This window comes from Leopardus geoffroyi, chromosome X (assembly GCF_018350155.1).
Source record: "Leopardus geoffroyi isolate Oge1 chromosome X, O.geoffroyi_Oge1_pat1.0, whole genome shotgun sequence".
Taxonomy (NCBI): Eukaryota; Metazoa; Chordata; class Mammalia; order Carnivora; family Felidae; genus Leopardus; species Leopardus geoffroyi.
In genome coordinates this window covers 126,975,754-127,000,744 of record NC_059343.1, presented here as the reverse complement: position 1 = coordinate 127,000,744, position 24,991 = coordinate 126,975,754, and the positions used below count along the sequence as shown (strand labels likewise).

At 57.8% G+C, this 24,991-nt stretch overlaps 1 protein-coding gene and 1 non-coding gene across 2 annotated transcripts; one reads left to right on the top strand and one right to left on the bottom strand.

Annotated features, from left to right (window-relative positions):
• Positions 1 to 1,134: 1,134 nt before the first annotated feature.
• LOC123595533 lies at positions 1,135 to 1,238 on the top strand. Its single transcript, XR_006711225.1, has one exon. It is a non-coding gene; the product is annotated as a U6 spliceosomal RNA (small nuclear RNA).
• Positions 1,239 to 5,131: 3,893 nt separating this feature from the next.
• On the bottom strand, positions 5,132 to 24,838 carry ABCD1 (ATP binding cassette subfamily D member 1). Its single transcript, XM_045473166.1, has 10 exons — positions 23,497 to 24,838; positions 20,651 to 20,831; positions 12,980 to 13,122; positions 12,716 to 12,884; positions 12,009 to 12,103; positions 9,435 to 9,580; positions 8,708 to 8,853; positions 6,779 to 6,863; positions 6,407 to 6,532; positions 5,132 to 6,278 (listed from the first exon to the last, which is right to left on the bottom strand). The coding sequence occupies exons 1-10, from the start codon at positions 24,394 to 24,396 to the stop codon at positions 6,068 to 6,070; spliced, it is 2,202 nt and encodes a 733-aa protein (XP_045329122.1). The 5' UTR covers positions 24,397 to 24,838; the 3' UTR covers positions 5,132 to 6,067.
• Between the last annotated feature and the right edge of the window lie 153 nt (positions 24,839 to 24,991).

The window sequence follows — 24,991 nt, the reverse complement described above, 5'->3', positions numbered from 1 at the left end:
GGTGTACGTGCACGATGTAAGGTAAGGGTCCAACCTCATTCTTCTGCATGCGGATGTCCGGTTTCCCAGCTCTGTCTGTTGAAGAGATCATCCTTTCCCCCACTGAGCGGTCTCGGCACCCTTTCGAAGATCGTCTGACCTTCTCCGTCAGGATTTATTCTGGGGTCTGTGTTCTGTCCTGTCGGTTTGTCTGTCTGTCTTCATGCCACACCACACGATTTCGGTTCCTGTGGCATGTTTTGCAATCGGGGAGTGTGACTCCTCCAACTTTGTGCTTCTTTTCCAGAATTGTTTTGGCCGTTTGGGGTCCCTCGAGAGTCCATGTGAACTTTTGCATGAGTTTTTCTACTTCGACTTAGTTTTTGATAAACAGCATTTTATTAGGAGCATGCCCCTTTCGTCACAATGTTGCACGTGGTAGGATAAAGTCTTTTGGTTTTCTTATTACGAAATTTGGTAGGTCAAAGGCAGATGGAATTGCTTAATATCCAGCTATCTTTGGCTTGTAGAAGTGGCAGCTTCATCTCATCCGACGTAATACATACACAAGAGAACACACCAGTTCTGTGCGCTGCGTGGAGAATGACGATAAAGTGCTCTGCCTACGTCCCCGCCATTCCCTGGAGGACTGCACTCCCAAAGCCTCTGAAGACCCCAAGTATCCTCCTCCTCCCTCAATGGAGGTAGCCACGATCCCTCCGTGTTTTCCTTTTTTTTTGTTGTTTATTTGTTTTTGAGGGAGAGAGAGACAGAGAGAGACAGAGCATGAGCGGGGGAGGGGCAGAGAGAGAGAGAGGGAGACGCAGAATCCGAAGCAGGCTCCAGGCTCCGAGCCGTCAGCACAGAGCCCGACGCGGGGCTCGGACTCACGAGCCGTGAGATCATGACCCGAGCCCAAGTCAGACGCCTAACCGACTGAGCCACCCAGGCACCCTTCCTTGTTCTTCTTTCTACTTATCCCAAATATGAATTATCCCGAAACAGTATGATTTAGTTTTGTATATTCTGCACTTTATATAAATGGAATCGTACCAGATGCAATTTTCCGTAACTTGTCGCTTTAATCCCATATCACACTTGTGACAGGGTCCAGACTGCTGCACGGGGCTGCGGTTTCCTCACTCTTATTGCCGAGGGCTCGCTGCGGCAGCACATATGCCGAAATTGGCGCGATACAGAGATTAGCATGGTCCCCGAGCAAGGATGGCACTCTTATTGCCGAATAGTTTCCTGTCCTATGACTCTAACATACCGTGTTTATTCTCCTGCTGCCGGACACTTGGCTCGTTTCTGGCTTTGGCTGGTTATAAGATGGTTTATTTGTAGACCATCTGGTTTATTTGTAAAAGAGCTTCTCCCGGATGTGCCCAGGGGTGACATCCTTAGGTCATACACATGTACATCTTTAAGTCTACTGGCTAAGGACAGATCGTTTTCCAGAGTGGCTATACCAGCTCACACGGCACTCCCCGCTCCGCGCCGCAGTGTAAGAGTTCCTGCTGCCCCATAGCATCGCCAGTGCCCAGGGCGGTCACACTTTCTAATTTCTGCCAATCGGTGGGAATACAGGGATATTTCACCGTGACTTTAGTTTGCATTTGCACGGGCCTTCTGTCCTAACTACATCAAGGGTGAAGTCTGGTCTTCTGCAAGAGGTGGGGGCAAGGATGTGAGCGTCTAGCAGTTTCTTTATTTTTTTAAATATTTTATTTTATTTTATTTTATTTTATTTTATTTTATTTTATGTGTATTCCGTCTTGAGAGAGATGGAGGGAGAGCATGAGCAGGGGAGGGGCAGAGAGAGTGGGAGACAAAAGATACGAAGCGGGGTCTGCATTGACAGCAGAGATCCCGAGGTGGGGCTGGAACCCTGGAACAGTGAGATCATGACCTGAGCCGAAGTCAGATGGTTAACTGACTGTGCCACCCAGGTGACCCTTTATTTTATTTTCTTTTTTAAAAATATTTCTTTATCGAGAGAGAGAGAGAGAGAGAGAGAGAATCCGAAGCAAGCCCCGCGCTGTCAGTGCAGAGCCCAACTTGGGGCTCGATCTCACCATCCACAAGATCAAGGACTGAGCCGAAATCAAGAGGCTGACACTTAACCGACTGAGACACCCAGGCCCCTGCAGCTTCTTTGTGTGTGTGTGTGTGTGTGTGTGTGAGTGAGTGTGTGAGTGTGTTTAAGATCAAGCAGCTTCCTATACAGATTTTCCATCCATCCCCCCCCCCACCCCCGACCGAGCATGCACACATATTTTCTTCTGAGAGATCTCATGCCTCCAGGTCTTGTGCAAACCAGCCCCTGCTCCTGGCTGCCTCTTCCTGCGGTTTTAAAACTTTGCTCTGGTCTCCTGAATCACCTGTTACTCCCCCACCTGTCCTCCAGCTTCTAAAACATCCTTGGTAGGCACCCATCCCATTTTCTGTGGTGAGTTCATTCCTTTCCACCTTGGTCATCCCCCTAGTGTCATTTGCACCAGATTTGTCGAGCCAGGACTCCTCAGGTGCTCACGCTCCCTCGTAACTTCTCTCCCTCCGTTCTGGCCAGAGACTTGTTTATTTTACGAGTCTCAGAGAACACACTTTGCGTTTTATTGATCTTTCTTTTTTCCATTTCATTAATTTCTGCTGTCTCCGTGATTTCCTTTGGTCTGCTTTCTTAGCGTTTATTCTACCGTGGTTTTTCTAGCTTCCTGAGTTGTGCTCATCTTAAGCTCTTTAAGGCTATACATTTCCTCCTAAGCACTGCTCGAGCTATACATCCCGTAAGTTTTCATACGTAGTGTTTTCGCTGTTGCTCACTTCCGTTTTTAGAATTTCATTATAATTCTTCTTGCGCCAGTCAGTTAGGTGGAAGTGTATTTTAAAATTTACATTTGTACATTAAAATTTCCAAATATATGAGAGGACTTAGTTGTGTTACGGACTTAGGATTTTATTCTCTCACAGTTTGAGAACGTCATTTGTACAATACCAATTCTTTTAGTATTTGTTGCAGCTCGTTTTGCGGCCTGGGACGTGATGAGTTTTAGTAAACGTTCAAGGTGAACTTGAAAAGAATGTGTAGTCTCTAGTTTTGCGATGTCCATTAATGAAGCGTGTTCAATTTTTCCTATAGCGTTACAAGTTCTTTCTTTAATGTTTGTTTATTTTTGAGAGAGAGAGAGAGATGGAGAGAGACAGAGAGAGGGGGACAGAGAATCCGAAGCAGACTCCGTGCCGACAGCACAGAGCCCGAGGTGGGGCTAGAACCCATGAACCGCGAGATCATGACCTGAGCCGAAGTCAGAGCTTGGTGGACTGAGCCACCCAGGCACCCCGAGTCCCACAAGTTTTGTCTCTTTGAGCTACCAACCGTAGTGAGGAGCACCTCCTCCCCAGGCTCCTCGTATCTTCACCCGCCGCCTGCCCTCCTTCAGCGAAGGCTGCCATCACCCACCTGGCCACGTCAGCCAGAGCCCAAGGGTCATCTTGACTATCCCTGTCTACCTCCCCCTGAGTCTGATCCCCGCCCCCCCCCCCCTGCTTCTTGACTTTCTTCTAGTCTCGCTCTTATATATCCAGGATCTGAAGCGTCAGCACATCTTGCCTGGGCTGCTTAAAGTGGTGCTGTAAGGGCTTTTACCTTTATCTATCATCCATCATCTCTCTGTATAGATCATCTCTCTATGACCTATCGATCATGCATCATCCAGCTATCATCAATCAATCAATGTATCTATCACGTATTATCTACAGATCTATTTTCTGAGGTGAAATTCACATGACCTACAATTCGCCCTTTAAAAAAAATTTTTTTTTCAACGTTTATTTATTTTTGGGACAGAGAGAGACAGAGCATGAACGGGGGAGGGGCAGAGAGAGAGGGAGACACAGCATCGGAAACAGGCTCCAGGCTCTGAGCCGTCAGCCCAGAGCCCGACGCGGGGCTCGAACTCACGGACCGCGAGATCGTGACCTGGCTGAAGTCGGACGCTTAACCGACTGCGCCACCCAGCCGCCCCTAATTCGCCCTTTTAAAGGGCACAGAACAGTGGCACTCGGTACAGTGACCATCACCTCTACAGTTCCAGAACCCCACCCCAAAAGGAAAGCCCATGTTCCTTACGCAGTCCCTCCATTTCCTACCTCCCCGGCTGCTGGCACCCACCCGTCGCGTTCAGCCTCTGTGGATTTGGCCATTCTGGACATTTCCCGTCCGTGAAATCACGCACCATGCGGGCTTCTGCGTCCGGCTGCTCTCACTCCACCCCGCCCTCCAGGTCCTGTTGTGGCAGGGGTCAGAACCGCATTCCTCGTTCCGGCCGAGTCGCCGCCGTCGCCCGGACAGACCGCATTCTGTGTCCGTTCATGTTGATGGGCTTCTGGGTTGTTTCTGCTTGCAGAGTATCATCAACACCACTGCTGTGAACGTTCACATCTAAGTGTTTGATTGAACATCTGTTTTCAGCTGGCTGGGCTTTAAGCCAGGAGTAGACGTGCTGGGTGGTATGGGAGCCCCATTTCCCTGGCTACCCGCAGGGGACGGGGACCAAGCTGCGCGCTCTTGCCTCCTTCCAAACAGCCCTCCACACACCTGCCATAAGCGGAGCTGCAGGTCGCCTCCCTCTCTCCTGCTGAAAACCCTTTGCTGGCTTCTTCTCGTCGTAGCCTCCGAGGTAAGTCCAGGCTCCCCAGCGTGGCCCCAGCCCCTCCCTCCCTCTGCCCTCTGCATCACGTTGACGTCCCGCGTCTGGCTCCTGATTCACCTCTGGGCTTTTGCACCAGCCTTCCCTCCTCCTAGAAGGTCTGGAACCGTCTTTTCCCTGCCGCCCGGAGGCCAGCAGCAGCGTCGGGACGCTTCCTCCTCTGTGGCCCCCTCCCTCTGCCCACTTTGCAGGGATTGGGCGTCAGTCCCCTCCCCTCCACCCCAGCGCTGTGAGGCCGGGATTGCACTGCACTCCGGTTGGCGCTCAGCCAGTACGTCTGGGAGATGTTGCTAAATCTCCTTCCTCGGCATGTCCCCAGGAGACTACGCCGAGCTGTGCGTTTGGGTGGGGGTCAAGTTTATTCTTCGAGCCCAGGCGACCTGATGCCCGCTCCGCCTCTCCCCCAAGCCCTGCCGCACAAAGAGGCTAGGCGACACCACTGCACTTTCTGTGGGAGGCTTTTACTGAGGGATTGAGGGAGGCTCCCCGGCCAGAGGGCTGAGGGCCTGGAAAGGCACATGCGGTGGTGGCTGTGGTGGGGTCTCCCTCTTGGGTGGGTGCTGGCTTTGCAGAGACAGCTCCCCTGGCTGACCCCTCTTTGGCACTGAGCTGGGCGCAGAGGTGCCCTCATGCTCGGCAGCCCCAGCAGTCATCCCCCATTGTTGATCTGCAACCCCCACCCCCCCGGAGGTGGCCGGCAGTGTGGGCTGGTGGGGCACAGGGCCTCTGGGGGCTGGCTCAATGGCTAGGCCACCTGCGGAAGGACCGTGGCCCGGGCCGCCTGCGCTGCTGGCAGGGTGCCCATGTTGGCAATCGAGATGGCTACAAACAGGGATCCAATAAATTAGCTTGTAGGAGGAAAGAAGGCTAGGGGCCGAGGAGGACAGGGACCACGTTCTTGTCATCGCTTGCTAAGAAATACTGTGCGCTTCCTCCCAAGGGCTCCTGGAAACAACTGGTGGGGAGAAGGGGTTCACACTGGGGGCCCCTTCTGGCTGTGGGCCCCATTCGCCCGTTCCTATGGCAGGAAGGGCATCCCGTGGGATGGGAGCCTCGGTGGGCCATCCGGGGGGACCTCGTGGGGTCTCCGAGGGACTGAAGAGGAGGGAAGAAGGGGGACCACGGTGTCAGGAGGGCAGGGCCCCACAAATGCCAGGCAGTGCGAGCTGGGGGTGTCGCCTCCACCCCCACCCCCTCCTGGAAGAGAAGAAAGGACCACCCGCCCGGCCCGGGGAAGGGGGCGCAGGGACAGGCGCGTGCTTTCGCTGGCGGCCAGGAGGCCCGGGAGGGAAAGGCATGCGGGGTGGGCCTGCGGCAGGGCTGGCTGGAGGGGTGAGCGGCCGGGTGCTGCTCTTTCCTCCACGTGGTCCCGGGGCTCAGGGAGAGGCGGCACCCTGGAGGACCCCAGAGCCCTGGCCCAGGATCTGGCAGAGCTCCTGGAGGCGCCGCTGCATCTTGGGAATGCCGGCCAGCTGCTGCTCCAGCCGCTGCTTCTCCTCAGTCAGGCTCAGGCGAGTGGCGGAGTCTAGCTTCTCGAACTTCCAGCCACCCTCCCCATCAAACTGCAGCAAGTGCGTGTGGTACTTCCTAGGCCGGGAGAGGGACGGGGGCGGAGGGGCAGAGGCTGTTCGGCAGGAGACGCTTGGCACCCTCCTCCCGCCCCACCGCCATGTCCCCGGGGGTGCCGAATGCAGGAGGGAAGGGAGGGCACCTACCACAGGGAGGGCCGGTGGGTGATGGAGAGCAGCGCAATGCCAGCGTCCTTGGCCGCCTGGAAGATCTTGCCTTCCACATCGATGCTCACGGCGCTGGTGCATTCGTCCAGGAGAGCGTACTTGGGCCTGGGGGCAGGGCCCAACGTGCTAGGCTGTGGATCCTCCTGTGCAGAAGCCTCGGCCTGCCCCGCCCCAGTGCAAACCCCGATTCTGCTTTTTGGGGCCAATCCGAGCCCGCGGTGAGGCCTCCGAATGGTCCCGGGGCACCTGGCTGTCCCGCCCAGCGTGCTGGGATCACCCAGGCTGCGCTTTCGGCTCTGCCGCTGGCTCGGTGCGGGAGGGAGCCCGAGCGCCGCGGACAGCCCAGCTCACCTGTGGTAGAACATGCGCGCCATCCCGATTCTCTGCTTCTCGCCCCCCGACAGCACATCCTTCCAGTCACACACGGCTTCCCAACCTGGGCGGGGCACAAGGGGGTTCTGTTGGATTCAGCAAGGGCTGGGCGTCAGCAGGGGCCCAGACCCGGGGGACGTGGGAGGGGCCGGAGAGGCTGGTGAGAGTGGAATACGGTGGCATGTTTGACTTTGGAGAAGGCTGGCCACTGGGTACGTGTGTCCTGCCTACTTCCCTACCTGGAGGTAAGACTTTAATAGCCCAAAAAGACGTGATCAGAATTGTGCAGACGGTCGTGGCACAGCCCCACGGATGACTGCAGCCGCGTCTCCTGAAGGGTCCTCACCCACGGGGACTGGGTGTTCGTCACTGCCTGTCACCAGTGCCTTAGCGAGTCTGAGCAGAAGCAACTACCTCCACTCGGTCCTCCCTCGGGACTCGAAGTTTGGTCAGGGCGCACGCCCAGCCACAAGAAAGCCTCTACTCCATACCTTGCCTTGAGGCCGTAGCTTGCCCGGAGGTGAGGGGCGACCGGGTGACTGATTTCTGGCCGACGCGTGTAAGTGTGTTACACATGTGGCAGCTTCTGGAACTTTCTTTAAAAGACACATGGCATGTGCCCTTGGCCCTTCCCCCCCTTCTCCAAGCCACGGCCTGGGATGTTATGTGGTAGCCGGAGCAGCCATCTTTGGGCCACGAGGTGGCTTCCGTGGCGGAGGCTGACACAGCTGAGCGACCTGAGGGACCTTTCACAGCGCAGGGCTGCCTCCCTCGGTGGTGGCCTGCTTTCCTCAGGACTGTTATGTCCCGGTAAGGTAAACTTGTGAACGACCTTGCTGACGTTCGTTCGGGGAAGGGGGTTCTGCTGCTCACAGCTGAACTCAGTGCTAATAGGTCGTGACGGCAGGCCTCAGGGGTGCCAGAGAAGACAGGAGGAGGGGTGCACCCCCGGCGCGGGGCCGCTGGAACAGAAGAGGGCTGACCAGGACACAGGCAAGCCGGGGATGAAGCCTGGGGGGACCACAGCCACCAGGGCAGGCCCAGGAGGAGCTGCCCCCCCCCCCAAATCCACCACCTCCAGCCCTCTTTGTGACACAGGCGACGACATCTGGGAAGAAGCCTCATGAATCATCTGCTGTGCCCTGAACACCTGCCATGAGTCCTTACAAGGTGGATTTTGTGTCAGGCTGGTGCTAAGGGAGCTGTCCCCTTTTGCAGGGGAAGAGTCTCGAGAGGTGAGGTCACTGCTTACGGCCAAGCTGTCCCCAAGTGACGAGGCAGGAAGCGCAGCCCAGGCTCTCAGATTTCAGGAAGAAAATTGAGCCCAGCCCCACCTCCCTTTCCTCCAGCAGCTCCGCAGCCCTGGGCTACCAGCTTGTCCCTCCACTCCTGCCGTCTCCTTCCCAGGGGACGGCGCCTCCCAGGCTCAAGAGGGAAATGCAAGCGTCCCCTCTGGCTGCGTCCTGCTCCCTGTGCTAGAGGCGCTCTGCACGGACACCCTGGGCACACGTTCCACCCGTGGCTCCGTCCTCTCGCTAGACCTGTCACTTCCCTGCCTCGAGCCTTCCAAAGGCTTCCTTCACTGTCGGGGAAAGCCTGGGCTCCCTGCCTGGCCCACAGGAGCCTCCCTGCCCCTGAGCCCGACGGCCCGAACAAGGTGATCCGGGCCAAAAGTGAGCACCCCCATCGCACGCTTCCCGCTGGGCCTGGCCGCCCTTGCCTCATGACTTCCGCCCCCCAGCTGGGGCGTTCCAGGGCGCTAGCACTTTGGACTCCCGGATGCAGGGACTATCTTTAGCCCTCAGGGAGAGAGGGAGGCGGCCGGTTGGCAGTCTTGGGCCAAAGGGCAGTTGATAGGTGGCTCACTCCCTGGCGCTGATAGGGGGGACGGGCCACCCCCTCCCTTACCCCCTTCCCGCTGCAGTATGTGGTTCAGGTGCACGATGTCCAGAATGGCCTCCAGGTGCTGCTCCGAGTAGCCTTTCCTTCGCATGTCTTCCACGGAGTCTGGGTAGATCACCTGGTCTCGCAAGGAGCCCACGGACATGTAGGGCCTGCGGGGAAGCTTCGCGTCCGCTAAGGGCAGGGTTGACCGTGTTCCCCGCCCCCTCCCACCGACGGCCCGTGCCCTAATGGGTCCTGTCACCCCCTCCCCCCACCAACAGCCTGTGCCAGAGTGGGCTCTGCCCCCACCCCCACCGACGGCCCGTCAAGGGCGCTGGCTGCTGGACTCGGGGCTGACTCGAAGCCCACAGGCCCTTCCGCAAAGTGATCCGGGCAGTGCTCACACCGTGCCCCCCCCCCCCCCCATGCACGCGCACCACGTGCTGTGCACAGTCCCCCCGCGTGCATAAGCGCGTGCTCACACATCTGGCACGCTCACGCACGTGCACAGACACACACCCACTCGCGCACAGACACACGGTTCCCCCCCCTTCTGTGCGCACACAGTCACGTGCGGCGGGTGGGCAGGCGAGGGCGGGGCAGTGGGTGGAGGCGCTGTGGCCCTTGGACTCCGGGGCAGAATGCTGCCATCCTCTCCCGATGCCCCAAGCTCTGCTGGCTCCTGGGCGGTGGGTCCCACAGGAGGGGGCCGCAGGGGCAGAGCTGGGCGCCGGGCCCCCTTCCCCCTCACCTCTGAGGGATGTAGAACATGCGCTGGGGCGGGGGCTTGTACAGCACGCCGCCGTATGCAGGCCACAGCCCGCCGAGGATCCGGAACAGAGAACTCTTGCCGCAGCCGTTGGGGCCCGTGATGAGCAGGTGCATGCCTTCTTCCACCTGTGGGGGCAGCAGCGCGGCGTGGGGCCCCCGGCAGAGGCAGGGCCGCGGGGGGGGGGGGGGGGCCCTCCCTCCTCTGACCGTGGCCCACACTCAGGGGCTCCCCCAGCCAAGGGCCCGAGGCATGAGGTCCAGCGCCCAGAGCCCTCACCCGATGCCTGTTTTGGGTCCCGGCCTGTCCCCTAAGCTCCTTTCACGTGCCGGAGAGCATGGGGCCAGCATGAGGAAGGCCTCAGAAAGTCCACGTCGCCCCCTCTGCCATGCCGTCCCGCCTCGCTAGGAGTCCCCGTGTGCTCGCTGTCCTAGTAGCGTCGCTGTCCCTCGCTTTCCCGTGAGGGACTGTCCTGGGAAAAGCAGTTTCCTTCGAGTTCTAGGTGGACGGTACAAACTCCCAACTCTGTTCCTCATGCCTGGCCAGTCCTCCTGCCTCCGTGGTCCTCTCACTGTCCCCGCAGGTCCTAGGGTGCTGGGAAGATGCCTCTGTGACCCCCGGCCTCAGTGTCAAGGCCTCAGGCTCCCCGGTCACCCGATTCCATGATGCCTGCTGGCCTTATAGAAACGCCTGCTGCGGGCTGGGGGGGGGGGGGTAGCCTGGGGGTGCATGTGCAGGAAAGAGGGGGTCAAATGGCAGGGACACCACCGTCCTCGGGAGGCAGGGGAGAGTACGGGGCATGAAGCCAGGGCACCCGGGCACAGCTCCCAACCTACAGCCCCGCCACCCCCCGCCCAAGGCCACGTTAACTTCCACTCTCTCAGAGCGTGACTGATGGTGGCACCGCTCTCCTGCTGACCCACGTAAGTCCCTAGGTGGCCTGAGTGCGCCGGCGTTGGGGGTTGAGCGGGGGTCCCTCCAAATGCACACGTTGGAGCCCTACCCCCCAAGACCTCACTCAGAATGTGACCTTATTTGGAAACAGAGTCTTTGCAAATATAATTAATTAAATTTAGATGCCTCTCTGGTCCCCTTCCCTGCCCCTGTCCCACTTCTGCGCCTGGGCGATCACGACTGGGAACCGCTTCCTTCTCTTCCCCAACGTCTTCTAGTCCCGGAGCCCAGCTTCTGCTTAGCCACCCACCCCTGCTCTTCCCCCCGCCCCCCCCCCCCGCCACGGTCACCCCTTCTCGCCTGGCCATGCTCTCTAACCAGCTGCGCCCTGGCTCGCCAGGGCCCCCAGTCTTGGCCTACTTGGCTGTCACTGGGCCTGCCTGGAGATCGTTTGCCTTGGGCAAACCAATCATCGGTGGCTTCCTGCCATGCCGCAAGAGTGACCACAGGCAGGGGCGATCCTGTGCTGCCTGGGGTGACGAAATGTGCCCGCCTCCAACTGGCTCTCAGGGCCCTCCCAGCAGGCCAAGGAAAGGAGCCCCAGGCACTTGCCTCTTCTCACTTACCCCCGGCCCGGCCATGGCTCCTGCCGGTCCGGCTCTGCGGCCAGGTGCACGAGGCCTCTACGGGACCCGGCCCTGAGGTCCCTTAGTTCTGTGCTCCTGCCACTTCATGGCCTTCTTCTGCCTGCCCTAGGGGGAGGCCTTCATCATGCAGCCCACCTGTCCCGAGGCTCCTGGGTGAAGCTTCAGGTGACCTCCGTACACCACAGGCATGGGACTACCCTTACTGTGGCCCACACGGGATCCTGGGCAGCTAACTGGGGACCTTTGTAATACTTTTGGGGCCCCAGAGTGGGGCCTCCCAGAGGGCAGGGCCCCTCCAATTTACCTCTAGTTCCCAGTGCCCAGCCCAGGGCTTAGGGAATATCGGTTGAACGAATGAAAAAATGAATGAATGAATGAATGAATGAATGACTCCCTCTCGCTTCTCACCCTGCCCCCCTGCCCCCACCCCTGCCAACAGGTCTCTCCTTTATCCTATCGTTCCCTGACCCTGTCCAAAGCTCTGGCTAGGGACAAGGTGACTGGTGGGTATTGGCCACCAGATAGCCTCTGTAGTGGCTGAGAGCCCTCCCAGCGGGCCAGGCTGAAGTCCGCACACACTTGCACTGGGGGCTTCTCAAAGCAGATGGGGGGACCCCAAGCCCAGGTCACTGGAGCAATCTATTTTACCATAGTTGGACTTGAGCCAGAGTCCCCAAGTCCCAGGCTTCTCAGGGATGGAGCCGGGGAGGGTGGCAAGGATGGGGCCAGGAGCCCTCGGGTGACCCTCGGCCACTCCTGATAGTCGCTAGTCGCTTTGATGAGCTCTGACTCCACTGCGTCAGAGCCAATAGTCAGGGACACGCTGGCCTCTCAACTTGACCTTAGCCCGCCTGCTAAGTACATCCGGGGACTGACAACGTATGCAGGCCCGGCAGGCCAGACACCAAGGACTGGGGGCTCATAGATGCAGAAGGCCAGGCTCAGGGTAGCTCAGCCCAGCCCAGCCCACACTTCTGGGCCAGGCGTCCCCCCACCTGTCCCCCACGTGACTTACCCTGATGTTGAGGCTGGACACCACCACCTCTCCCGTGGGCGTGATGATGGGGATGTTCTCACAAATAATTCCCTGTTCCACATCTACCACTTGGCCTGGAGAGAGAATGCAACGAAGGAATGGAGAGAGCAGTAGCACTCCCTCTGACTTCTGGTGGATTCCATGTGCCCCCCAGCCCGCTCACAGCACGCCAGTGTGTGGTCCGGGGCCCCCTTGGGAATATGCTGGGTCTTCCGGAAGTCCACCCCCAACCAGTGTCTGGTGCCGAGCTCTGGGCAGGGGAGGGGCGACGTCAGTTCTGTGGCTTCTGGAACCTGAGGCACGGAGTCCAGCCTTGTTCCGTAAAGCCCTCTGCTCTTGCTACCATTTTAATGGCGGCTTCAACGCTTGGGCCCCTCTTCCACAGCATCGTGGCCTCTGCTGTAGTCTTGAACTTTCTCTTGCTGCCCACACGGGGGAGTGGTCCCCTCTACTCGGGGACCGCGTCCCCCTCTTTTGCAAAGAGAAATAACAGAAATCTCAGCCAGGGCACTGGGAAGGAGCCGGCAAGCGAGGGGCTGGCCAGCGGTTACTGCTCTGGGAAAGAAGGCTGCGGGGGGGGGGGGGGCGGCCACAGCAGTCCGGGGGAAGTCCCTCCCTGGGGCGCAGCTCGAAGATGCTGCCCTCTGGGTGGGGGGGGGGGGTGTCTGCGGGGAGGGTGCCCTTACCTCGGATCTGCAGGGGCCCCTCTACGCGGACACCAGAGCGCGCCACAGCCCCGGCTCCTGCCTGAGTGCTCTCCAGCTCGCCAGGCCTCTTGAAACGGCAGTGTTGGACATCTTCGAACACCTGGAACATCTCGTGTACTCGGGCCGTGTAGCCGGCCAGCTCTGTCACCTGTGGGGAGGGTGACGCTGGCTCAGACCCTGCCGGCTGGGGGGTGGGGTGGGCGGCACAGCGGAGAGGGGCGCGCGGCTGGGATGGGGGGGTACCTCCTTGTAGGACGACATGATCCGCTCGATGGCATCCGCGGCAGCGGTGAGGAGGTTGCGGGCAATGGTGAAGGCTTCTGTGCGTTCGCTCACGAGCTCCCCTTCCCGCATCTCCAAGGCGGCCTTCTTCACTGCCTCTGAGTCTATGGAGCACAGTGGGAAGAAGGGAGGGGACAGTGGAGAATCAAAACTGACCCACTAGGGGAAAGACAAGTCTCCCTGGCAGACGGTGCGGGACAGGCGGGTACCCACTCGCCAGAGAATGACCCCTGCTTTGCACCACACACAAAAACTAACTCGAAGCGGAGCATTGGCCTGCACGTACGTGCTGAGACTATAAAACTCTCAGGAGAAAGCAGGCGTTAAGTCTTTGTGACCTGGGATTAGGTCTGGCTCCTTAAATATGACACCAAAAATACAGACGACAAAAGGAAAACAGATAAATGAGCTTCATCAAAATTAAAACCTTTTGGGCACTGAAAGAAAACAAAAAAAGTGCAGAGACAACCTATAGACTGAGAGAACATATTCACAAATCACGTATCTGATAAGGGTCTCGTATCCAGAATATGTAAAGAACGTTTTCTTTTTTTTAATGTATTTTTTAATGTTTTATTTATTTTTGAGAGAGACAGAGTGTGAGCAGGGGAGGGGCAGAGAAAGAGGGAGACACAGAATCCGAAGCAGGCTCTGGGCTCTGAGCTGTCAGCACAGAGCCCGACGCGGGGCTCGAACCCAAGGACTGTGAGATCGTGACCTGAGCCGAAGTCGGATGCTTAACCGACTGAGCCACCCAGGCGCTCCTGCAAAGGACTTTTTAAATTCAAAAACAAAGAGAACCCAGTTAGACAATGGGCAAAAGATCTGAATTGGCATTTCTACTGTATTTCTTAGATCTACAAACGGCCAATAAGCATGTGAAAAGATGCTCAACGCGATTAGTCGCCAGAGAAATAGAAATCAAAAGCACAGCTAAGGGCGCCTGGCTGGCTTCGTCTTGGTTTCGGCTGAAGTCATGATCTCACGGGTTTGTGGGTTCGGGCCCTGCATTGGGCTCCGTGCTGACAGCGTGGGGCCTGCTTGGGATTCTCCCTCCTTTCCCCTCTGTCTGCTCCTCCCCCGCTCACGCTGTCTCTGTCTCTCTCAAAAATAAATAAACTAAAAACAAAAAAACAAACCACAGTGAGATACCACTTCACATGCCCTAGGACGGCTAGAATTAGACAGAAATGATAACAGGTGTTGGTGAGGAAGAGAAAAGATGGGCTCACACACCGCTGTGAGGGCTGTAAAATGGCCCGGCCTGGAAGACAGTTCGGCACTTCCTCAAAAAGTTCAACATAGAGTTACCGGAAAACTCAGCAATCCCATGCCTGGGCATGTATCCAGGAGAAACAAAAGTATCCGTTCACACGGAAACCTGTATACAAATGATCGCGGCAACGTTATTCACAATCACCAAAGGGTGCAAACAACCCAAACGTCCATCAGCGGAGGGGTAGGAAAGAAACTGCGGTGTATGTACGTACGTATGCATACGAATATTATTCAGTCACGAAAGGCAGTGAGGCACTGACTCATCCCACAATGTGGCTGAACCTCGAAAGTGCTATGCTGAGCGAAAGAGGCCAGGCACAAAAGGCCACATGCTGAATGATTCCGTTTATGAGAAATGTCCCCCAGAGGCACATCTACGGGAACAGAAAGAGGTGTAGGTGCCAGGGGCTGGGCGGGGGGAGGGATGGGGAGTCCAGGGTTTCTTTCTGGGGCGATGACAACGTTTTGGACTTAGACAGTGGCGACGGTCGCACCATTTTGCAAATATATTAAAAACCGCTGAATTGTACCCTTTAAAAGGCTGAATTGTATGGTATGTTAACGACATCTCAATAACGGGGGCGAGAAAATGAGCCACGAGGCATTTGGCCTTCTTCTCTGGCACAGTCTGCTCCTTCCCCCGAAACTGCCCTCCTTCCGTGTCCCGCGCTGATGGCAGCAGCCCCTCTCAGGGCCACACCTGCACCTCGTCATCTCACGCCCAGGGCTGTGTACCCCGGGGCCTCTCCAACACGAGCGTCCCTTTTGGACCTCCATCACCACCCCCCATCTCTCCCTCATCTCTCCCCTCGAGGCTGCATTCTTTGGCCTCCGTGAGCATGGCCATCCTCGATGGCTCTGTTTCTCCCCAGGAGCCCGTTTCTGTCTTGACTTGCTTGTCTGTTTCAGTCTAGAGCCCACGGTTGTGCACTTTGGTCCTCTCCTGTCAGAGGACTTGACTCCCTTGATCCTTAGAGCTCTCAGGGGGGCAGGGCTTTTACACAAGGAAGGCTCTGGAAATGGTGACGGGGAGCAAGGGGGGAGGCCGAGTCTGAGGGTCCTGGGGTGTGGGAGAGTGAACAGTGCCCGCTGGGGGTATCCAGGGGAAGCAGAGGCTCCCGGGCTGAAGCGGTGGGAAGGAAGATTCTGTAAAGAGCCCGGGGACTCTAGGGTTATGATGGGCGGGGGTGGGGTGGGAAGGGGCGGGAGGCGGGTTCGGGACAGCCGGCCTCCAGAATAGCACACGGTGGAAAATGGATGGGACGGATGGCCCGAGAGCCTTGCGTTGCCTTTTCTTGGGCCTGGCCCAGGAATCCAGGGGACGGGACTGTTAATCCTGATAGCGTGTGGTCCCGGGCCTACCTTCCCATCGTTGGGATCATAGCCCCCAACAGGCAGGGGGGCCATAAGCCTTCCTCCTCACAGGTCCCAAGAGCTGGGCAGTGACTGCACACACAGGGAAATGGTGTGCAGCTGCCGGGGGCATCCTGGCAACAGCTGGCACCTCCTTGGAGACAGAACTAACCGACCTCTCCATAGGTTACTGCAGAGACTCAGGCAGCTAACGCCAGGGCCCTGGAGCGGAACACAGACTGCTGTTCACAGCAAGGCCACTCCTCCTCTGGGCCCTCCAGGCTTGCAGCTCCAGGCCAGAAGGGTAAAGGTATCCAAATTTTCCCTACTTGACAATTGGGAAGTATCTGTCTCCTCCCATTGGTCCCCAGCGCTCTCAGCCTCCTCGAAGCACCTAGAGCCCTCACTTAGCCACCAGGGACTGGGGACGCAGCAAGGACAAAACGGACAAAAACCCCTGCCCCCATTGAGCACACAGCCTAAAGTGGCAGAGTGACAACAAAGCAAATAGAGAAGTGGCGTAGACAGGGTGTTCAGTGTCAGGACCGCAGTGAGGCGGGGAAGGGGAAGAGGACGGTGGGGGGGTGGGTGCTGTCATCAGAGGGAAGCACATTAGAGCAGTCACCTGCAAAGGCCCTGAGGCACAAGCATTGCTTCAGAGGAAGAACAAGGGGGCTGTGAGTCAGAAGTAGAGGGAACAGGGGGGCAGGAGTATTTTGTTTTCACAGGTGCCGTGAGGCCAGGGACAAGAGCTCACGCTTCTTTGAATTGCTCACAAAGCCTGGTGTAGCAGGGGCTCCAAAACGTCCTAGGCTTTCGCAGGAGGGAGAAGCCTCGGGACCAGACAGGCCCCACGGCCAGCTATAGAGGAAAGTAGCTGCAGGCGCTTCTTCACGGAAACCACAGGCCACCTCGTGGGTGGGTCCCCGTGCTCCAGGCCAGGGGTGCTGACCGGGTCTGGCACGTGTGTCTAAATCAAGGCCGCCCTTTCCGTATGGCCTTTGCGGCAGAAAGCAGTAACCCCCCTCCAATAGATCCTTCCTCTTGGGGGTTTACCCAGAGGGGGACAGACAGTGGAGGGTTCAGAAGCCCCAAGGCAGAGACACAAATAGGGAGAGAATCAGAGAGGCTTCTGGTTCTGAAACAAGTCAGCCTCTCTCTCTCTCTTTAAAAAATTTTTAAAGTTTATTTTACTTATTTTGAGAGAGAACGCAAGCGCGCACAGGAAGGGCAGAGACAGAGGGAGAGAGAGAGAATCTCAAGCAGGCTCCGCACGGTCAGCTCGGAGCCTGATGTGGGCCTTGAACTCATGAACCTCAAGATCGTGACCTGAGCTCAAATGAAGAGCCAGTCACTTAACCGACTGAGCCACCCAGGCTCCCCTCCCTCTCTTTACATATAACTGAAAATTCTCTTACTACGGAACTGCATAACACATGACACCTTTTACGTTCAGAAATTTTATAATGTATTTTATTTCTTTTTTTGAGCGAGAGAGAAAACGCAAGTGGGGGGAGGGGCAGAGGGAGAGGGAGAGAGAATCTCAAGCAGGCTCCGCACCCAGTGCAGAGCCCACTGTCAGATCGTGACCTCAGCCAAAATCAAGAGTTGGACACTTGACCGACTAAGCCACCCTGGCACCCACATTTTATTTGTTTTTTTTTTTTTTTTTTTTTTTAATTTTTTTTTTCAACGTTTATTTATTTTTGGGACAGAGAGAGACAGAGCATGAACGGGGGAGGGGCAGAGAGAGAGGGAGACACAGAATCGGAAACAGGCTCCAGGCTCTGAGCCATCAGCCCAGAGCCCGACGCGGGGCTCGAACTCACGGACCGCGAGATCGTGACCTGGCTGAAGTCGGACGCCTAACCGACTGCGCCACCCAGGCGCCCCTATTTGTTTTTTTAAGTAAGCTCTACTCACACCCAACGTGGGGCTCCAATACACAACCCCCAAATCAAGAGTCGCATACGCCACCGAGTGAGCCAGCCAGGTGCTCCAAAATACGACACCTTTTATTTTATTTATTTACATTAAAAAAAAAAAGCTTTATTTTAAGTAGGCTCCATGCCCATTGTGGGGCTTGAACTCATGACCCTGAGATCGAGAGTTGCATGCTCTACCGACTGAGCCAGTCAGGCACCCCAAAGTAGAACTATTTCATTCATTCATTCATTTTTTAGAGAGAGAGAGTGAGAGTGAGTGTGAGCAGGGGAGAAGGGCAGAGAGAGAGAGAGAGAGAATCCTAAGCAGGCCCCATGCTCAGCATGGAGCCCAACGTGGGGCTCGATCCCATGACCCCGGGATCATGACCTGAGCTGAAATCAAGAGTTGGACGCTCGGGGCGCCTGGGTGGCTCGGTCGGTTGGGTGTCTGACTTCGGCTCAGGTCACGATCTCGCGGTTTGTGAGTTCGAGCCCCTCGTCGGGCTCTGTGCTGACAGCTCGGAGCCTGGAGCCTGCTTCCGATTCTGTGTGTGTGTGTCTCTCTCTGCCCCTCCCCTGTTCACGCTCTGTCTCTCAATAATAAATACATGTTAAAAAAAAAAAAAAAAGAGTCGGATGCTCAACCGACTGAACCACTTAGGAGCCCCAGCATTACGCCTTTTAAAGCAGAGCTGTGCTCCAAGGAAAACAAGAGAAATTCCCAGGAGCACAAGGAGGGGCCAGCAGCCAGGCACTCCTGTGAAATCTCCAGAGATGGGAGAAGACAGGGAAGCTTCTTCTGTGCAGCTGGGGCTCTAGGTGCACCGAACAAAAGGTCTCTTCTAAGAATCTGTAATTGTGTGTGTGCAGTTCAAATTAATACTGCCTCCAAGTTCAGAAGCCCCTCCTCCCCGAGCTGAGAAGCTAACGTGAAATGGCCTCCAAATGGCCAATTAGCCAGGTGTGCAGGCCCAAACAAAAGCACACACACACTGCACTGGACAACTACCCCTCCAGTGAGACCACTCGGGGTTCCCACGGAAGTCTGGTTGCAAAGCCCACGGGGAAACAATACACCACGAGTTAGAGCCCCAAGAATTCAGATAATCAAATAGTTGGATAGAGACCGTGGAGCGTAAAAGGAGGAGTCCAAAAGACGAGGAAATCGGACACTTCTAGAAACGGTTTCGAATTCATATTTGAAAAGAAAAATTTCAGTGCGCCTGGGTGGCTCAGTCGGTTTCTTGATTTCACCTTGGGTAATGATCCCAGGGTCGTGGGATCGAGCCCCGTGTTGGGCTCCATGCTGAACATGGAGCCTCTTTTAAGATTCTCTCTCTCCCTCTCTCTCTCTCTCTCTCTCTCTCTCTCTCACTCGGGGTGCCTGGGTGACTCAGTTGGTTGAGCGTCCGACTTCGGCTCAGGTCACGATCTCACAGTTCGTGGGTTCGAGCCCCGCGTCGGGCTCTGGGCTGACGGCTCAGAGCCTGGAACCTGCTTCGGATTCTGTGTCTCCCTCTCTCTCTGCCCCTCCCCCACTCATGCTCTGTCTCTGTCTCCAAAATGGATATAAACATTTAAAAGAATTTAAAAAAAGATTCCGTCTCTTTCTGCCCATCTCTGCCTGCCTATGTGTACTCTCTCTCTCTCTAAAAGAAAGAAAGGAAGAAGGAAAGAAGAAAAAAAGGAAAATTTCTGTTTTCAAATTTCTGTGTGAAAGAGAATCCAATAGAACTTATACAAATAGTCACTCAGGGGCGCCTGGGTGGTTCAGTCGGTTAAGCATTCAGCTCAGGTCATGATCTCGTGTTTCATGAGAAGCAGTGCAAAGCCTGCTTGGGATTCTCTTCTCTCCCTCTCTCTCTCTGTCTCTTTCTCTCTCAAAATCAATAAATAAACTGAAAAAATTATTAAAGAAAAAGAAAGTCATTGAAATTTTAAAACACTTCAAATCAGCGCTCACTTCGGCAACACATATACTAAAAACACTTCAAATCGGACGCAGCTGAAAGGCGAAGTGATGGGTAAGTGAGCACAGAGGTCAGAGGAAATCTTCCGGATTCAGCACAGCGCTAGGTGGGGGAGAGCAAAGGTCTGCATGTCTAGCAGAAGTTCCAGAAGGAAAGAGTAAAAGAACGAGACCAGGCAACATAGGGAAAGATAACAACTGAGCATTTTCCAGAATGATCAAAAAATGTGAACATACAAAGGCTGAGAGAAAATAACAGTCCGCCTCGACTCCCACACCCAAGCAAACTTTGGGGGAAAGAAACAACAAAATAATCTCAAAGCTCCCACGATGAAAGCCTTGCAGAAAGAACTTTTAGAAGACGTAGAAATCGGTAAATAGGGATGAATTTAAATCCACATCGACCCGACAAAGCAACAGCCGAGCATAAAAACAACAGGAAAGCAAACTTGACACAGGGCTACCTCAAACATCAGCACGGCTGGTCCCTTCCTGAGTGAGAATGTTCTAAAGGCTGGGGGCGGGGAGGGGCTACTCTTCTCCCGTGCGCGGTAACCACGAAAAGACTGGCAGTTAGAGGAACAAAGTGGGAATCCTGATGATCCCGTAGTTAAGGTGAAAAGCAAGGAGGCCTTCCTGTCCCCTACCCCCACCCCAGACCACAGGGCAGAGGTCTACACCCACTGCTGCAACCTACAAGAGTTTTTGTACGCACGGGAAACCCAAGGCCCGAGCGCTGAGGTGGCCCACGGAAAGCCGCTCCACTCGCAGGCTGCAGTGAGCCGAGGACAGGGCCAGGTGGGCAAGGGGGCCCGGGCCTGAGAAAGGGACATGCGTTGTCCCTGACTCACAGTCCCCGGGGCTCAGCTGAGTGCTACCCAGGAGCGTGAAATGCCGGGAAGCGGAGACACACGCAGAGCAGAAGGCAGCCAGGAGCCGTGGGACCTCGGTTGCCATCGAGGAATGATGGCAGAAGGGGCGGGGGGGGGGGGGTCGGCTGAGCTCTTGGTCCTTCCAAGCCTAGCACTCAGTGATCCAGGAGGACAGGACAGGGTCCCTGCCTCCCCCCCCCCCCCCCCCCCCCCACCTCCCAGAGCTGGCTCCTACCTGACTCGGAGTAGCCGGTGGCAGTGATGATGGGGACGGCCACCATGAGTAAGCCGGAGGCGCTCCACACGTACTTCATGAGGAACTGTTCCAGCATGATGTACCAAAGGCGTTCCAGCAGGATGAGGTTAATCTGCGAAGCTAGGTCCTGGTAGGAGTGCCGCAACAGGGCTAGCTCCACCTGTGGGGGAGGGGCGACAGAGAGACAGAGAGAGAGGCCTTCCGGTGACCACCGTGGGGGGCAACAAGTCTCCCAGCGCTGCTCATACATGCCCTGCCATTTGATGGCCATGACGAGGTCAGGGGCTGGGGGTTACAACTGGGCCACGTTTATAGGGGACAGTTTTCAAACTTTGGGACCACTTGATGTCATAGTACGGGGGTCCAGTGGCAAGGAAGAGAAGGGACTTGCCGCCCCCACCTTCGGAGGCCCATTCTTTCCACCTGTCTAGTTGGGACTCTTACCGTGCCCCTCTCTTTGCCCTGCGCGGCTTTGGGACATCTTTGGGCAACTGCCGGCGAGTGCCACCCTGAACTAAGCAAAGGTCAGCACAGGAAAGTAAAAGGCAGTACTTGGTGTTGAGGAACTTGCTTAGAGAGCGGCTACCTACTGAGGCCCCGCCTCCCCGACCTGCCCGAGGTTCTTCTGGACAAGGGCCCTCTGCTGTGTCCTCTTACAGAAACCCGGGCGGTGGGCTCCCAAGCCAGCCCTGCCCTGCCCTCCCCGTTCCTGCACTGGCCACCACCGGCTACCTCAAGACGGGGACCGCTGGGGAGAGGGGACCGTGCAGGGTCTGTAGAAGAGAGCAGGAGAGGGAAGGGAGCGGGAACCAGGGGTGTCAGGAACCGGTCACAGCCAGGTGGCCATTAGGTTGCAGATTCCTTGGCTCAGTACAGGGGTGTGTGCCGCAGCCCTGCCCTCCCGCCCCGGCTGACCACAGCTGCCCAGCCTGGCACCATTTCCTTTGCCAAGTGCTTCACACCCGACTCTCCACTTGATAATCATCGCGTGCTGTCGAACGTGTATTCTCACGTCCGTTGTACCGTAGGACACCCCAGCCCAAAGTGGCAAAGTGATGTGCGTGAGCTCGCGTAGCTTGGAGGGAGCAAAAGGTGGGGAATTTGGACCACGCTGGCAGAGCCGTTAAAAGAGAACCAGATTCTCATAAATGATGCTTTGACTTACTAAGGGGTTTACCTTGTTGTCAAGCCAGCAAGAGCCTGTGCACGCGTGTGCGTGCGTGTGTGCGTGCACAGGCTCCCACCTCCTGAATGAAAACTAGATCGGCCTCCTCAACGAAATCCCAAAGAGAGCAGAATACTGTGATGTCTGCCCTCCAGCCGGCCAGTCACCTGTGCCCCAGCCTGGGCCAGCATCCCTAGGGGCATCAGCAGCTGAGACTGGGGTGAGCCACATACTCGCACAGCAAAGGCAACCAACCCACCACCCGTGAGGGCTCGTCACCCCACACTGCTGTCCAGCCTAAAGACGTAGGCTGTGGACACACGCCGGGGCTCTCCTGCCCCCACCATCCACGTCTGCCACATCGCTTGGCTTTGCATCCAGCCCAATCCCGGTTCCTGAAGGGAGCACCCTGGCGATCCAGGCTCGTGCTGGGAGCTGGCAGGAGTGCCAGCCGGGGCCGACAATGTAGCTGCGGGTAATGTGCCAAGCGCCTTACCCAAGGCCGTGGCTGCCTGCCAAGGCCCTGCGGCCCAGCGTGCGGGAGAGATGGGTCGTGGCTGCAGACCAGGCATTTTCTCTTAATCTGGAGCCTGGCCTACACCCAGGCTGCCCCCACTGCAGAGTTCAGGGACAAACCCTTTTTTTTTTTTTTTTTTTTTTTTTTTTTTTTTTAAATCACAGCCTCCGCCCCACGTGCAGCCAATGAGACAAGCCCCAGGGACAAGAGCCCACCTCATTTAGGAAGGACACACAGGCCTTCAGGAGGTGGATACCATTGTGCCCCTCCCTGGAGAAGCCCTCGGGAACTGAAACCAGAGTAGCAGAGAGCAGGGCCGGAGGCAGCTGCAGCCCCAGGCACGAGGAAGGGGAGGGGCCAAGGCGAGATAAAGGGAACATTGGCCCTGAGTAACCTTTCCCAGCGCCGGGCTCCCGGCAGGCCTGGGACCTGGGCGGAAGGGCGGCCATGGGGGGGGGGGGGCAGGGTGGCCGCCGGGCGGGCAGGAAGTGCGTCCCGCCGCGGTGGCGGTCTGGGCCGGGCATCCCTGGCCTGGGGCCTGGGGAGGCAGCCGAGCAGGTAGCCGGGGCCGGCCTGGGGGCTAAGGCGGGGGGGAAGCTTTGACCCCGAGTGCCCAGCGCTGCCACCGCGCTGGGTGCTGCTCGTTAACCCCCGCTTGGGCTGAGTCATGCCCATAATGCCAGCCTGCCTGGCCCACCAGCTTGGCCAGATGCCGGCCTTCAAAGGGCCCGGGGCGGCCCAGGAGGGGCCAGGCAGCAGGCCGCGTCCCACAGTCCCTGCTGGCGGAGGGTCGGGAGCCTCCTCCTGGCTGGCTGTAGGAGTGGAGCAAGCAGGGAGCTCTACCATCTGAAACCGCTAGGATCCATAGCTCCTAGGCCAGGCCAACCACACCGAGGAGAGGAAGCAGAAGTGGCCTGGAGCATGTGGGCAGCCCCCGCCCAGCCTTCCTGCTTCTCCGCTTCCGTGCCTCAGCCTGGGCCGCCCAAGGCCCTGTCATCCCCAGTCTTGGTCTTCTATGACCCACCCACACCTCCGGCATGAGCCCCAGCCAGACCCGAGCTTTCCACGCTGTCCGTGGCTGCCTGCCCCCCAGCCTCCCAGCTGTGAGCTTTCCTCTGTGCCCAGCACCCCAACCTGCCCCACCTCGTGGCCCCCATAGAAGGCGATCTCCTCTGAGTTGGCCACCACTCGAGAGTGCATGTAGCGTAGCTCTCCCTTCCGCCGCGCCTCCTCTGCCACCAGCTCGCCAAACTTAGGTGAGAAAGCTCGCAGCACGTTGGCTGTGAGGAACAGGACAAGGCCGGCGATGGCCGAGGGCCAGGCCGTGCCGGCCCCACGGGAGCGGGCCGCTCGAACCAGAGTGTAGGCCGTCACGGCGACGTCCAGGAGCGGCTTGGTGAGGTTGGAGTAGAGGTGGGCCACTGAAGCGGCAAAGGCCACCACGTCCTCCGTCAAGGACTGGTCAGGGTTGCGAAGGCGCCCGTCCATGTTGCTGACTCTGTAGTAAGTCTGCTGGGAGAAGTAGAGGCTGTAGGCGTGGGCCACTAGACGGCTGCGGAAAGACAGGGCCAGCTGGCCCTCGAGGTACCGGATGGCACTGTTGATGAAGGTGGCAGGGAGAGCGATGAGGAGCCACTGTAGGAGCTGCCAGCTGAAGGCCCGCGGGTCCTTGCGCACGATGCAGCGGGCCAGCCGGCCGTCCAGGCGGGCCACGTACACGGACAGGAAAGTCCGGCTCACCAGGGAGGCCGAATGCAGCGCCAGCAGCCCCGTTTCCCGGCACAGGGTCCTGGGGAAGAGCAGCCGCAAGAGCCCCAAGAGCCGCCGCAAGAACACCCTGTTCACGCTGGCCTTGGCCGCCGTGGCCCCAGAGACGTCCTGCGTGGACTCCCCTGCCGGTACCTGAGGGCCCCTGCTTGCAGCTAGGTACTGCCGCACCAGGGGGTAGATTTTGTGGGCTCCATAGGCGGTGAGGGCCAGGACCAGAGCTGTGCGCTTCAGCGTGGTCACCCGAGAGGGCCTGGGCGTGGAGAGTACCGGCATGTCACCTGGGCTGGAGGCACGGGGCCGGGACTGGTGCCTGAGGCAGAAGTCGAGGCAGGTGGCCGGAAGGGTTGTTGCTCTGGCCCCGGGCTCCTGGTCTAGGCCACTGGAAACCTTGCAGTGGTCCCTGAAACTGTCGCGTTAGACCACCGGGGCGGTGCTGGGGCCCCTGGTGCGGTGGGCTCAGGGCCCTCCAGGGTAGCGGCCTCCTCGGGCAGCCAAGGTGGAGAAACTTGTCAGGCCCCTAGCCCCTGGGGTCAGAGCCTCGGGGGGCGGGGGGACGTCCCGGCAGAGAGGGCGTCTCTTCCTCTACACCTCCTCCTCTACCTCCACTCCTGGTGGCTCCCCTCCCCGGGGCACTAGGCGCGTCCGTCCGCTCCGCAGCCCGGCTGAAGCCGACAGTGACTCCGCCACCCGCCCAGAATCCCCACCCACCCTACCCCTCCCCAGGGGCGAGTCGAGGGAAGGGGAGGAGGCGGAGGAGGGGCGGAAGGCGGAGCCCGGGCGCAGCGAGCCCCACCCCGTTCTCGCCCCACGGCTGGGCCCCGCCCCTTCCCCGGACCAGTGAGACGTGGGAGGACCGCGCGGGCCAGAG